The sequence below is a fragment of the Fistularia commersonii genome, chromosome 6, assembly GCF_037954325.1.
Source record: "Fistularia commersonii isolate RoL2024-O1a breed Wild chromosome 6, RoL_Fcom_v1.0, whole genome shotgun sequence".
Taxonomy (NCBI): domain Eukaryota; kingdom Metazoa; phylum Chordata; class Actinopteri; order Syngnathiformes; family Fistulariidae; genus Fistularia; species Fistularia commersonii.
This window is the reverse complement of record NC_141289.1, coordinates 20,847,590-20,860,265: the sequence shown is the minus strand read 5'-3', so window position 1 is coordinate 20,860,265 and position 12,676 is coordinate 20,847,590. Positions and strand designations below refer to the sequence as shown.

The following is a 12,676-nucleotide window of genomic DNA, read 5'->3' as shown; positions in this document are numbered from 1 at the left end:
TTCCAACTTAGAACTAAAAGTTAAAAAATGGAATTAAAACAAATGAAATATTCTTCAATTAAACATTTATCATTTATTTTCCCCAGACACTCGGAGCCGCAGTGTAAAGATGGAAGAGGAGCCGCGGGTTGCCGACCCCTGGTCGAGGTTGAAGCCTGGAAAGAGGAGACTGAGATTAACATAAGAAATAATACAGACAAGCAATTATTCTTTTGAGCTCTGCAGAGGCAAGATCCAATGTGTGTGTTTATTTACATAACTTTCATTGGATAATACAGTTCATGCAGTCATACAGGAGTGAGGTCAGCTCATGCTGCAACTGTGCATGGTTTTTAAACAGTTCCTTTGTGCTTTGTGATGTGTTATCCAAGGAGGACATGCTCAGGGAGGACAGCTTCCTAGTTCAAGGACGGCTGTGCTCAAAGAAAGAAAACATGTCTGGTTGTGATCTTGTGAGTCATTGAAATAACATAGTTATGAAAATAGTGAGAAAACTCTAACAATCCCCCTTTTCTGTGCAGTCACGACGTCCACATGATTTATGTGACCTTCGTTTAACAGAAAAGGCTCATTTTCTAAATCTAAAAATCGAGAAGTCCATTTTGTACCAAGTAGAAATGGCAAATTTTCAAGCTTTTAATGTGAACCGGACGGATCGAGTTGTTTTTTCAGTTTGAGCCTGTTTTTTCTAAAACCCATGTGGTTTAGGTGTTGTGTTCTTCTGAAAGTCCTGCTTTTATTTTGAAAGTATGAACCGGAAGTCACCTCTGCGCGCCGCCTTGTTTGCATCTCAGCTCTGCTCCTGCGCGCACACGCCGTGCACAAGCAGATCCACCATGAAGCTCCCGGTCCCCCTGCTCCTCCTGCTCCCGGTGCTGGTCCCGGCCTCCTCCGGGGTGCAGCGGGTCCCCCCTCACGACCAGGTGGCCCGGGTCGCCCGCTTCATCGCCCACCAGTGCGACTGGGCCTCCATGGCCACCATCTCGACCCACCGGCCGGTGGTCGGCCAGCCCTTCTCCAACGTCTTCTCGGTGAGCGACGGCGCCCCGGGAAGCTCCTCCGGGGTCCCCTACATGTACCTGACCCGCATGGAGATCTCCGTGCAGGATCTGGAGGTGAGTCTGGTTCGGGAAAGACCAGGAAGTGAGACTGCGGGTCAGCCAGATCCTCAGTGCGGGTTGTTGAAGTCCAAAAAGATGTAACTTTCTGTGCAGAAGCTGCTGCACTGCTCGAAAATATACAGGGGAAACTCAGATATCACATCCTAGATATGAATAAATGAATAAAATATTCTGCTGAAATACTTTTATTCTTTACTGGAAACAAAATCCCACAGAAATGATCAACGGACACCAAATGTGTGAACACTTAGGTGGAATTCAAGTAGAAAAACAGTGATGTGATGTTTTTAATGTCCGACTTGGAGTTCCATTGTGTCCTTTAAGTTTCCCCTTTATTTTTACAGCCGTATATTTGAATCATCTCAAATCAAACCTCAGAGGTTCAGTGTTTTCGTCTTCGGTCACTCGCACCATTTGGCCTAAAATGTTATTTTCAATTTTCTGTCATTTTCCAACTCGCTGGACATGATGCGTGGAGTTTCATCAAATAGTCCTTTTGTTTTTTACAGGTTTTAAGATGACGCGTTTTAACTCTTGTCATTATTCTTCAGGCTTGTTTCTGTCCAAAACAAGCTTCTCGCGCAATTTTGCCTCCAAATTTCAGTTCCATAATTATAATGTAAATAAAATCGCTGCATTCTATCATGTGATTATATTCAATAAGTCATACTTTTGTCGTTGTTTTTCCAAACGTCATCGCCGTTGCGTAAACCTGAGACTTTATGCAACAGCCAGGGCTCTTATCATGACGCAGCAGGATTTTAACAGTGACTCGACAGATTTGGAGTAACCGTCACGCGTCGGCGTGGCCCCCCGAGCGCTTCGTCCACCAGAAGAAGGTTTTAAAGGAAGCTGTCAAACGGCGTGAGGAGCTTTGAATGATATTTATCGTTTCAAAGGTCGCAGTCGTTGTCGTCGCTCGTCAACCGTTAACTTACCCGTCGCCAGAGGTGACTAGTTGAACGTGGACGGTAGATGAGTTTACGCTGCGTTCACACGAGGGACGAACCGAGGACGAGGGAGGAAACAGACTCAGATTCTTTCGCTGTTTCAGGTTCTGTTTTTTTTTTGAGGTTCTGATTTGACAGTTTGTGTTAAACATCGGTGTGTTTCCTGAGGATCAGGAAGTAGAAGTCCAGACGTGATACCGCTCAGCTACTGGAGGCGTTTGACCCGAGGCTACTTTGTGCTTCGGCTTTAAATCGACGTTGAAAATCACGTCGAAAGCAGCGACGCCACAAAATAAAAGTGCGTAGCGCTGCTGTCGGTGTCAAAGTCAGCTTTACCGAATGTTTCTCTGCATGTACTGGACACACAGAGGAATGGAGATGTTTCTCAATCCCACGGTGGAAACTACCTTTGTATCCTCTCTCACAGCGTCCATCCATCTTCTCTCTGGTCTTCCTCTGGACCTCCAATTCCAGCATCCGTCCGCCAATATGCTGACTCTCCCTCCTCTGTCCATGACCCGACCATCTTCTCTCCCAAACATCTAGCATGTGTCGTCCCTCTGATGGACTCATTCCTGATCCTCTCCGTCCTGGTCGCTCCCAAAGAGAAGCTCAGCATCTTCATCTCTGCCACCTCCCCAGCTCCGCCTCCTGTCTTTTGGTCGTGTCAGTGTTTGTAGACCATCTCCACCTTTCCTTTCCTTCTGGCTGATGTTCTCCTGTCTCTTAACAACAAGAACTTAACATGTAAAACTAATAATCGAGTGCAGTGTTACATTAAACAAGATCAAGAAGTTGGAGGATTTCAGGTACTTAAGGTCAACAGTCCAGAGCGTAAGAGAGTGTGGAGAAGAGGTGAAGAGACGGTCCAAGCAGGTTGGAATGGATGGAGAAAAGTGTCAGGGGTACCAAGAGATAGAAGAACATCAGCCAGAATAAAAGGAAAGGTGTACAAGACAGTGGTGAGACCAGCCATGATGTTTGGACTAGAAACTGTTCCAATGACCAAAAGACAGCAGGCAGAACTAGAGGTTAGAGAGATGAAGATGTTGAGGTTCTCTTTGGGAGTGACCAGGATGGAGAGGATCAGGAATGAGTCTATCAGAGGAACAGCACATGTTAGATGTTTTGGAGAGAAGGTCAGAGAAGCCAGACTGAGATGGTTGGGTCATGGACAGAGGAGGGATAGAGAATATATTGGTAGACGGATGCTGGAATTGGAGCTGCCAGGCAAGAGGTCTGGAGGAAGACCAAAGAGAAGATTTATGGACGGAGTGAGAGAAGATATGAAGGTAGTTGGTGTGAGAGAGGAGGATCCAGAGAATAGGGTTAGATGGAGAAAGTTGACTCGCTGTGGCGACACCTGAAGGGAAAAGCCGAAAGAAGAAGAATCTGTCACAGGGGTGCAGGACATGTATGACCGAGACAAAGTGATGATTGAGATGTTTTGGACATGAACAAAGGAGTGTTCATGTCCAAACCATGGTGAAGATCTGGGTAGAAGGTTGCTGAAGGTGAAGCTGCCAGGCATGAGGTCTGGAGGAAGACCATAGAGAAGATTTATGGACGTAGTGAGAGAGGATATGAAGATAGTTTGTGTGAGAGAGGATGATACAGAGAATAGGGTTAGATGGAGAAAGTTGACTCACTGTGGCAACACCTGAAGGGAAAAGCAAGAAGAAGAAGAGTTACATTCATCAACTAACATGAAACTGTAAAGCGTATTCACAGAGAGCAGCAGTTGAGTGCAAAGGTCAGCAGGTTGTACCGTCGTGGTTTAAAGTGCGATTCAAGCGTTTATTGTCCCGTGTAGAGCAGAAAGTTGTTTCCCCGTACAGCGAAGAGAAAGTGTTCAGCCCATGAAGATCCAACCTGCAGGCTCAGGCATCTCCGTCCCCTCCAGGTGTCCCCGCTGGCCTCCCTGTCCATGTCCCTGGCCCAGACCGACTACTGCCGACTGCAGGGCTTCGACCCCCAGAGTCCTCTGTGTGCTCACATCATCCTGTCTGGATCTGTTATGGAGGTACACACACACACACACACACACACACACACACACACACACACACACTCCCGAGCGGCGGGCTGACCCTGGCCTTCTTCCCTCAGCTGAACGGCACGGAGGCCCAGTTTGCAAAGAAGGCCCTTTTCGTTCGGCACCCCGAGATGATCGACTGGCCGTCGGACCACAACTGGTTCTTCGCCAAGTTCAACATCACTCAGGTGGGAGCGGTAAAAACCGGCGCGTCCGGCGAGGTCACGTGACCGTAGTTTGTGCGCTCTTGACCAATGGGGTGACAGGAAAGCGGCGTGACGTGCAGATGCTGCGTTTCCCCCCAGGTGTGGGTGCTGGATTATTTTGGCGGCGTGAAGACGGTCGGCCCGGATGAATATTTCCAAGCCACGCCGTACAGAAGCTCCGCCGACACCGAGAACCACTGGATTGTGTAGAGCAGCCGCCGCTCTGCAGCAGGAAACCGCACTTTACGGCCTTTAGCTTTGCCAAACATCTCATAAAAAGTTTCCCTTTAACGCATAAGATTGTAATTTTACTCTCAGGCGAAACGTATTTTGATTTTTTTTCTTGTTTTCAACAGAGTGATCAAAATGAGTTGATTTATTATACTTCTTCCAGGGCAACAGGTGTGTTGTTGCACTTTTAATGTTCTTTATTTTAATGCATGGATTTGAATTTAACGCAAACGTTCTGACTGGACGTCGAGTCCGGACAGGACGTCACCTTCGATGGCGGCGGCTGAATTAATCCGATATATCAGTGACTTTAAAAGCCTTAAACATAGTTTTGTGCTGTGATTCCTCACTTGTATTTACAAAGAAATATATTTTAAAGACAAATAAGAAATTTTCTCAAAGTGTTTGTGTTTTCTTTCAAATTCACATCTACGTATTTGACAGAACGTGACAGTCATGGAGAAACAGCCCAACTTTTGATGTTTTTAACCACTTCCTTTGCTCAGTAATTACAATTAAATAGAGTTTCTAGTCAAAAGTGTCTTAAAACTGCAACTAAATTCTATTTTATCCCCCAAACCCGTTTTCGGCTCAGACCAGACGCCATGAGACCACGTCTTCTTTTTATTGAAGTAAACATTTCAAATCACTTAAAAGATTTTATTTCTTTTATTTTATTTCCCTTTGTTGTTTTTTTTCCCCTCAAAAAAAAGGTCAAGCAAACTTGGAAAAATGTAGAAAATGAACACACCTTTACTACGATACTATCGGCAGAAATGGAAACTAACAAGTCTCACTATTATGATGACGTCTTAACTTAAAACACTTGTATCACTTCCTCTCTTTTGTTTCTAATACCGGGATCAATATCTCCATGGATTGATGACATCATCATCATCTTTTCTCTTCCAAATTCATGAAAGACTGCAAAGTAGAGCCGGAAAAACAAAATATGATCGAAACGTATCGTTTTCAACCAATGACACAGTTCCAAAGCGTTGCACAGGTGGGGGTGTGCGTGTGTGCGCGTGTGCGTGCGTGCGTGCGTGTGTGTGTGTGTGTGTGTGTGTGTGTGTGTGTGTGTGTGTGTGTGTGTGTGTGTGTGTGTGTGTGTGTGTTCTTCCTGTGAGAGACGTTAGAGATGAGAGTCTTTGCTTCCTGTCGCTGTCAGTCAGCAGGATGTCGTCTCCCCGCTGGATGTTCCTGGTGCTGCTCCTCTCTGTCCTGCTCCAGCCCACAGGTACAAACTCCTTCTACCTCCTCTCTTTGCTCTGCTGTGTTTCAGGACAATTTTATAAAATTATACATTTTTTTATCAAGCAGACAGTAAGATGATCATCACGGGAGCGGTCGCTTCTCTTTCGTTATGCTCAATATTTGACATTTATCTCAAAAACATGGAACTTGATTTGTACGTTACCATTTTCATAATTTAGTTAAATTAATATGAAACGTACATATTTGTTATTGCTTTTTCCTTTTTCTTCAGGTTGATTTTTAGAATGTGAATGAAACCTTTTTGTTTTAAGTGAAAGGTTTATCTCCTGGTCCGTCTGGTAGCGTGCGTTCAGGGAAGGCTGTCGCAGCCCACAAGATGAACGCTTCTCTATCCAAAATGTGAAAATATCCTTCACTCCAGTTGCCTGACATCTTTTTTGCATCCATTTAAAACTACTAACTCGCAGATACACCGTGCAATTAGGTGAATATTTTCTAACTTTGGCAAATATAACCATCTGAGGTCAAGCGTGTGGAGGTTGTCGGCCGATCGGGTCACGTTCGGCTCTGGTTCTTAAATGGACTTGATTTTCTTCTGAAACGTCCTCGAGGGAAGACGTTCCAAGTCCACTTGCTCGGAGAAGAAGATTTTGACAAGAATACAACAGCTTGAATTAGTTTTGCTGATGTCGTATTATATTTTTTGTCTTTTTGGCGGGCGAAGTCTCGTTACAGACCAGACCTGCTCAACAGTCTTTGTTTTCTCTGTCCTTTCCTGCTCATTTTCTGGTAACTAACAAAGTATGTCAATGCCACCCACCCACACACACCCACACACACACATACACACACACACACACACACAGTCAACATGAAACTACCTTTAAAGATCGAGAAAAAAAAAAAAAAAAAAAAAAGATTTGAATCAGGGACCAAAGAAGAATGAAGATGACGCAGTTTCAGATTTAAACAGATTAAAGTAGTCGTGGCTTCCGACTGAAAACAAAGCGTTTGACTTTTTTTTTTTTTTCATGCTTTTGGTAAAAAAAAAAAAAAAAAAGATAGATTTTGAATTTTAGGACACCAGGAGACCTAAAATGATGCATTTTCCATTTAAATATTCAAGCTGAAAACACAGCAAATAATGATAACATTACTTCCTGTTTTTCCATTTTTTCACACTCTTGCTGTCAAAGTATGTTTGCGACTTCAGCTCCAGATGTCAAAAAAGGTCGCTCGGCGTAAACCACAACAGGATATGCATGTGTGTGTTCAGACGGCCCTGAACCAGAGCCGCCGTGCAGCAGGAAGACCGTGATGATCTCCTGACATCTATCAATTCTTTTTCATCTTCATGTAATGACACTTTATTTGGTTTATTACATGAATTTCAACTAAAAAAGGAAGCCAAGGGAAGGAAAGAGGAAGATAAACTAAAAGTGCAACTATCAAGCCATGATGTTCGACTTCTGATCCCAGATGACATGATTTGGCTCCGTTTGGATTCCTGTTTTTGAGATGAGATGAGATGAGAACAACTTTATTTATCTCGAAGGAAATTGTTGTGCCAGAGTTTCAAGCAAAAACATAACAGTAATAGATAATAGTAGGAAGGAGGGAGAATAAGAATGTATAAGAAGGTCTTAAGTACAAAGATTTGAAGATTCCCTTCGGCTGAGGGAAGAGGAATTAAAAAGTCTGATGGCCTCAGGTAGGAAAGACCTCCTGCGGTGTTCAGTGGAGCTCCTCGGTGGTATCAGTCTACCACTGAAAAGGTAAAAGAGACACTAAGGTGAGGAGGAACTCTGGCAGGAAGCTGCCCGAGACGGCGCTGGAAGTACGTTTTTTATCTCACATTTACTCATTCTGATATATTGTTGGCCATTTTGCCCCACGTTCAGCCCTATGGCCTCTCCAGGAGGGGTCAGAGCAGGCGTTGGCGTCTGTAGCTCCTCAAGACCTTCTCCCGGTCCATGGTGGCCGGTGCCGAGACCGCTGAGGTCTACAGGCTCAGTAAGATGGTGAGGAAAAGCCTTTCTGAGGCGAGACCCAACCTGGACCATCTGGAATGGGTGGCGGCGGGAAGGGTGAAGGACAAACCGGGAGAGATCCTGGAAAGTCCTTCAGAACTTCCGGCTCCTTCAGAACCCGACGTTTCGGACGCTCCTTTGTGTCCGCGGACATCAGACCGTCCAGAATGAAGCTTTGCCGTTTCCACTATTCCACAATCACCACCCTTTCCTACCCGCCGTCTCACTCGCTCACGTTGTCCTCACTCTGCCGTCTCACCCTGTTTGTCCCGGCACGCATCCAAATTTTTCTTATTTATTTTATTGTCACTATTTATATTGTTGTTTAGTTCTAGTTGTGTATTTTTCACCCTCGCCGTTCCTTGATGTTGCCCATTGTCATGCCTGTTGTTGTTGTTATTGTTGTTTGTTGTCTACTTATCTGCTGTCTTGCTATATCCTGCCTTCTGCCTTTCTACTTATATTCATACTCATATTCATATTTATTTCCTGTTTTTTTTGACGTTATAACTTATGCTGCTGTGACAAAGGAATTTCCCCTATGCGGATCAATAAAATGTATCTTCATTCTATGTGCTCATCCGTTCCATGTGGAGCAGGTCTGGACCACCTTCTTTAAAATGATTTACAGAAACCCAACATTCCCCCATGAGCGATCTCTCGCTGCTTCTCCGCTCGGAGAAGGTGTTCCTGCCGTATCTCGTCGGCTTCAAGGTTTCCAAGAGATGCTTCTTCAGCGCTCTTGGGTTGTAACAAGTAGTCATTGGATGAACCGTCGTCACTTTGGTCCTCCTCCTCTGACTGAGGCTTCATTTCCAAACCCGAGTGTGTGTTTGAACTTCACGCTCAGTCTGATTGCATCCACGGCAATGGATTTTGCAAGAAATTAATATCTACAACTAATTCCCGACCCATATATATGTATCCAAAAAAGGAGATGAGCGATGTTGCGTCTGACTTTCCCGCAATTGTTTGCACAAATTGAAACACCTGTTCAACTCTTCATCCTTTTGCGCTCAGATAATGATGTGACTTTCATACAGTTTTCCTCAAAAGCTGCTTTGTTCAGTCTTGTTCTCCTCCTTGGTGTGACCTTTGCCCTCCGCAGAGGCCATCCCCCTGTACAGCCCTCTGCTGTGTTACATCCTGGACGGCTTCCTCGGCCTCTACGGCCTCGTCATCACCGGCATGTTTGTCAGAGAGAAGGTCTGTCGCTGAAAGGCGGGAAAATATCTTTTTATTTCCTCAAGACATAAACAAAACCGCTCAAATTTTCTGATTTTCAAATTCCTTAACTTGAACTTTTTTTGATTCTATAGTTTTTCAGAAGCAAAGAGAAGGCGTTGGAGAACACCTACGCCGTAAGTCCCTGTTTCAGACCTTTATTTGGGCTTTTGTCGTTCAAAGACGGATAAGTATTGTCATCCAAAAGTAATCTTTATAGATTTAGGGAGAAAAATCAAGTGTAAATGCTTTATCTCTATTTTTCTTAAAGCAGTAGATGTGTATCATTGGAAAACTTTTTAAAATTCCTCCGCAGATACCAAGTTAAACCTGATTGGAATCAGCAAATTAGCTCAAAACAAATCCAGGCGTCATCCTTCTGCCGTGTCCGTTCACACGACTCCGGATCAAGACCGTTTATTAAAAGATACCAACAGCCATCGTTGGCCACTGCTGTTATTTTTATTTTGTATTTAATGTTGACTTTCTTGTGTTTGTGTCCAGACCCCGCAAGGCCTGGGCGCGTCTGGCTACTCTTCACTGAGGAGATCGGACGCCGAGCAGGGCCGGGTGAGTCCCAAGACTCCAACATCTTCAGCTCTCTCACTTTAGATTTTTCAAATTTATACACAAATAGTTCAATTCAAATATTTCCCCGAATATCAACAAGTGAAGCAGTTCAGGTTTTGGATGATTCTTACATCGGGACACAAATTGAGAATGACTAAAAACAACCAAATGGGAACCAAACCAGAACCCAAAATTGCAGAAAGATGATAACATTGAGCAACACAACAGCAGAAAGTTGCAGGTTGTTTGTTGCTAAACCTCATGAAACCATTCGACCCCGGGATCTTTGAGGAGCCGCCGATAAACCAGGAGACCCCGACTTACAAGTTAGTGAAAGCTAGCAACGGCACGAATTGTCCCTTTTAGATATTGGAAGAAGTTCTTCCAAAATAGATAGAATGGAAAATGATATCAGAGGAGCCTTCTGAGAATACAGAAATCAAACAAACCGATTCTTAAAATGACTCTTGATCATATTCACGGAAAAATCCTGAACCTGTAAAAACTTAAAATTCAGATATTCGGGAGAAAAGATGAAACCCTGGTTTATACTAAAAAAGGCCAGTAAAATCATGAAAAAATAAAAGAATTACCAACCCTTTGGAATCCTTCAAGAAATGAGACGACCTCCGACGAGGCTTCCACCAACGTAAAAAGGAGAAGGAATGTTGAAAAATCCAAAACTCACGTGATTGAGTTCCACATTTTCTCAATAAATCCAGAGACGGTGACAAAGAACATGCACAAATTGAAAAAAAGACTTCTCTGAATAACCCTTTAGAGAGATCTAACAGCTCTTTGAAAGTGCATGAATGAATTGGAGAAGCAGATGAAAAGGAGCTTCCCCCAGAAACCCTAAAGAAGAACTCTACTGAAATTATATTCAGATCTATTTTACAGATTCTTTCTTTTTTTTGAGAATTCGACAGAGTCTCTTTGCTTTGAGAATGTTGATAGAGAAGTACGGAGAAGGTCAGGCGAGGCTGCGTTGTGCCTTCGTTGATCTAGCAAACGCATTTGACAGGGTATGGTATATGGAAGGAGCAGAGAGATATGTCACAGTGGCGCAGGACATGTATGCTCGCTGTGAGACAGCGGTGAAGTGTGCTGCAGTTGTGACAGAGAAGTTCAAGGTGGAGCTGGGACTCCATCAGGATCAGCTCTGAGCCTCTTCTTGTTTGCAGTGGTGATGGACAGGCTGATAGATGAGCTTAGACAGGAACCTCCATGGACCATGATGTTTGCAGATGACATTATGATTTGTAGTGAGAGCAGAGAACAGGTGGAGGGAATTACAGAGAGGTGGAGGTATGCTATGGAAAGGAAAGGAATGAAGTTTAGCTGCGACAAGACAGAATACAAGTGTGAGCTTACATGGAATACAGATACAGAGGGTGGAGGATTTTAGGAACTGTACTTGGGGCCAACAGTCCAGGGGAGAAGAAGGGTCAGGTGTGGACATGTACAGAGGTTGCTTAGGTTGGATCTTCCAGGCAGTAACATCATTTTTAGATTCCTGATCTACTTGATTAACGGTTTCCGTTCTCTTTGACAGCATCACTGGGCGAGTGACAACAGCGTCTACACGGTAACAAACATACAACACATGCACTTCCTTCTCTGTCCAGAAAGCATCCTGCCATGTCAGGCTTGATTCACCCGGAATGAATCAGGTTTAAAACGCTAACTATGCTGTTTAACATGGAAATAACCCTTTCAAAGCTGAGCTAAAATCCGGTATTGAAATGGATTCAAATGCTGGCGGAATGTGACAGGACGTTAAATTAAATGACTTGTTTACAACCAAAACAGCTGTAAAAATGTAATATTTTCTGGTAAGCGCTTTGCAGACGTACACAGACACCGTGTAAGTGTGTCTCAAAAGCTGGACATGTTTTAGTCAGTCATCTCATTTCTTATAAACACTTGTTCTTTGGTTTGCAAAGTTTGAAACGCAGGCCGGAAACTAGTTCATTACTCGTATGAGGTTAACCATTTGTGGTTGAAACACATTTCAGGGCCTAAACAAACAAACCGAAGGGGTTTATAAAGCGCTTCCTGTCAAGAGAGAGGTGAGTTTATCTCTGCCATAGTTTATTAAATGCAGATCCTCATGTTGAAAAGTTGACTTTCATGATGTAACAAAATGAGTTGAAATCACCAGGGTTCTTGGGAGTTGCTCATATTTCTCCTGTTTTATTTTTTTTCCAGCAGCGTCAGAGGAAGAACGAGCAGGTTTATCAGGTGAGTGTTAACGTCGCTTCCTCCGATCGAGTCGTCGATCAATAAATCGCGTTCCGTCTCGCCGGTCCACAACCGATATGTGTGAAATGAGTCTCGTGGTCTCCAGGGTCTCAGCCATGCCACCAGAGAAACCTACGACACCCTGCAGATGCAGCCACTTCCCTCCCGCTAACTGCAAGCCTCATCTCTGCCCCTCCAAGCTTCATCCGCTGGGACGAGGAAACAAAACAGCCTTTTTGTAAGAAATTGTCTGATGTCAAAGGCGTACGAAAAGTCATTATCTGATGTTTTAGCATTTGTCATTTGTATTTTCTTTGTGATATGATCCATTAACCTTTGCTTGTCTTTAGACTGACAGGTTTCACATTAAATTTGACACGATAAGATAAGATAAGATAAGATAAGATAAGATAAGATAAGATAAGATAAGATAAGATAATCAGCACAATGCTAATATTTGCTATTATATGCTAGCATATGCTAACAAAATGGTGTTTGTTGTTGGAGCTTAGGTGGAGTATTTGTCAATTTATAACTGTAACAGGAATAAAAGTATTTTTCCATCATACAAAGCCATGCTTTCTGTTATGAAATGTATTTCATTTCTCAGGACGCCATTCCAAAAACTTTTTTTCACGCTTTTATTTAATCTTATTCTATAGTAAAACATCACATTTGTTCAAATGAAGATTTTTTTTTTTGTACCACAATGACTTTAATTACATTCATGTTTAATTGCATTATATATACATATGTTTTTTTTCTTATGCTATTTTATAGTTTCAATTTTTGACAGAAAAGAACAGAATAGAGTAACTTTATTATCATTGTAAAGGGAGATACACAA

The 12,676-nt window shown here is 43.3% G+C and overlaps 2 protein-coding genes across 3 annotated transcripts; both read left to right on the top strand.

The window, feature by feature from the left end:
* The first annotated feature begins 778 nt into the window (after positions 1-778).
* creg1 (cellular repressor of E1A-stimulated genes 1) lies at positions 779-4,934 on the top strand. The gene is made up of 4 exons (XM_086148638.1): positions 779-1,115; positions 3,975-4,094; positions 4,181-4,294; positions 4,412-4,934. The coding sequence occupies exons 1-4, from the start codon at positions 837-839 to the stop codon at positions 4,520-4,522; spliced, it is 624 nt and encodes a 207-aa protein (XP_086004764.1). The 5' UTR covers positions 779-836; the 3' UTR covers positions 4,523-4,934.
* A 783-nt stretch (positions 4,935-5,717) lies between these two features.
* Positions 5,718-12,395, top strand: cd247 (CD247 molecule). 2 transcript variants are annotated; one of them, XM_086148640.1, is made up of 8 exons: positions 5,718-5,783; positions 8,900-8,997; positions 9,111-9,152; positions 9,520-9,585; positions 11,141-11,173; positions 11,604-11,657; positions 11,800-11,829; positions 11,936-12,395. In XM_086148640.1, exons 1-8 carry the CDS (start codon positions 5,723-5,725, stop codon positions 11,999-12,001), a joined length of 450 nt encoding a protein of 149 aa, XP_086004766.1. In that variant the 5' UTR covers positions 5,718-5,722; the 3' UTR covers positions 12,002-12,395. The 2 variants fall into 2 exon arrangements, with proteins under 2 accessions (XP_086004766.1, XP_086004765.1); XM_086148639.1 differs by having other exon boundaries at positions 11,797-11,829.
* Positions 12,396-12,676: the final 281 nt, after the last annotated feature.

What these genes read in the sequence shown, in the direction of transcription:
- creg1 (XM_086148638.1), top strand. Translation starts at nt 837, where the DNA reads ATGAAGCTCCCGGTCCCCCTGCTCCTCCTGCTCCCGGTGCTGGTCCCG. An exon ending in TGTCTGGATCTGTTATGGAG is followed by an intron (nt 4,095 to 4,180) that starts GTACACACACAC and finishes TTCTTCCCTCAG; the next exon opens with CTGAACGGCACGGAGGCCCA. An exon ending in CCAAGTTCAACATCACTCAG is followed by an intron (nt 4,295 to 4,411) that starts GTGGGAGCGGTA and finishes GTTTCCCCCCAG; the next exon opens with GTGTGGGTGCTGGATTATTT.
- cd247 (XM_086148639.1), top strand. Translation starts at nt 5,723, where the DNA reads ATGTCGTCTCCCCGCTGGATGTTCCTGGTGCTGCTCCTCTCTGTCCTG. An exon ending in TGTCCTGCTCCAGCCCACAG is followed by an intron (nt 5,784 to 8,899) that starts GTACAAACTCCT and finishes TGCCCTCCGCAG; the next exon opens with AGGCCATCCCCCTGTACAGC. An exon ending in CGTTGGAGAACACCTACGCC is followed by an intron (nt 9,153 to 9,519) that starts GTAAGTCCCTGT and finishes GTTTGTGTCCAG; the next exon opens with ACCCCGCAAGGCCTGGGCGC.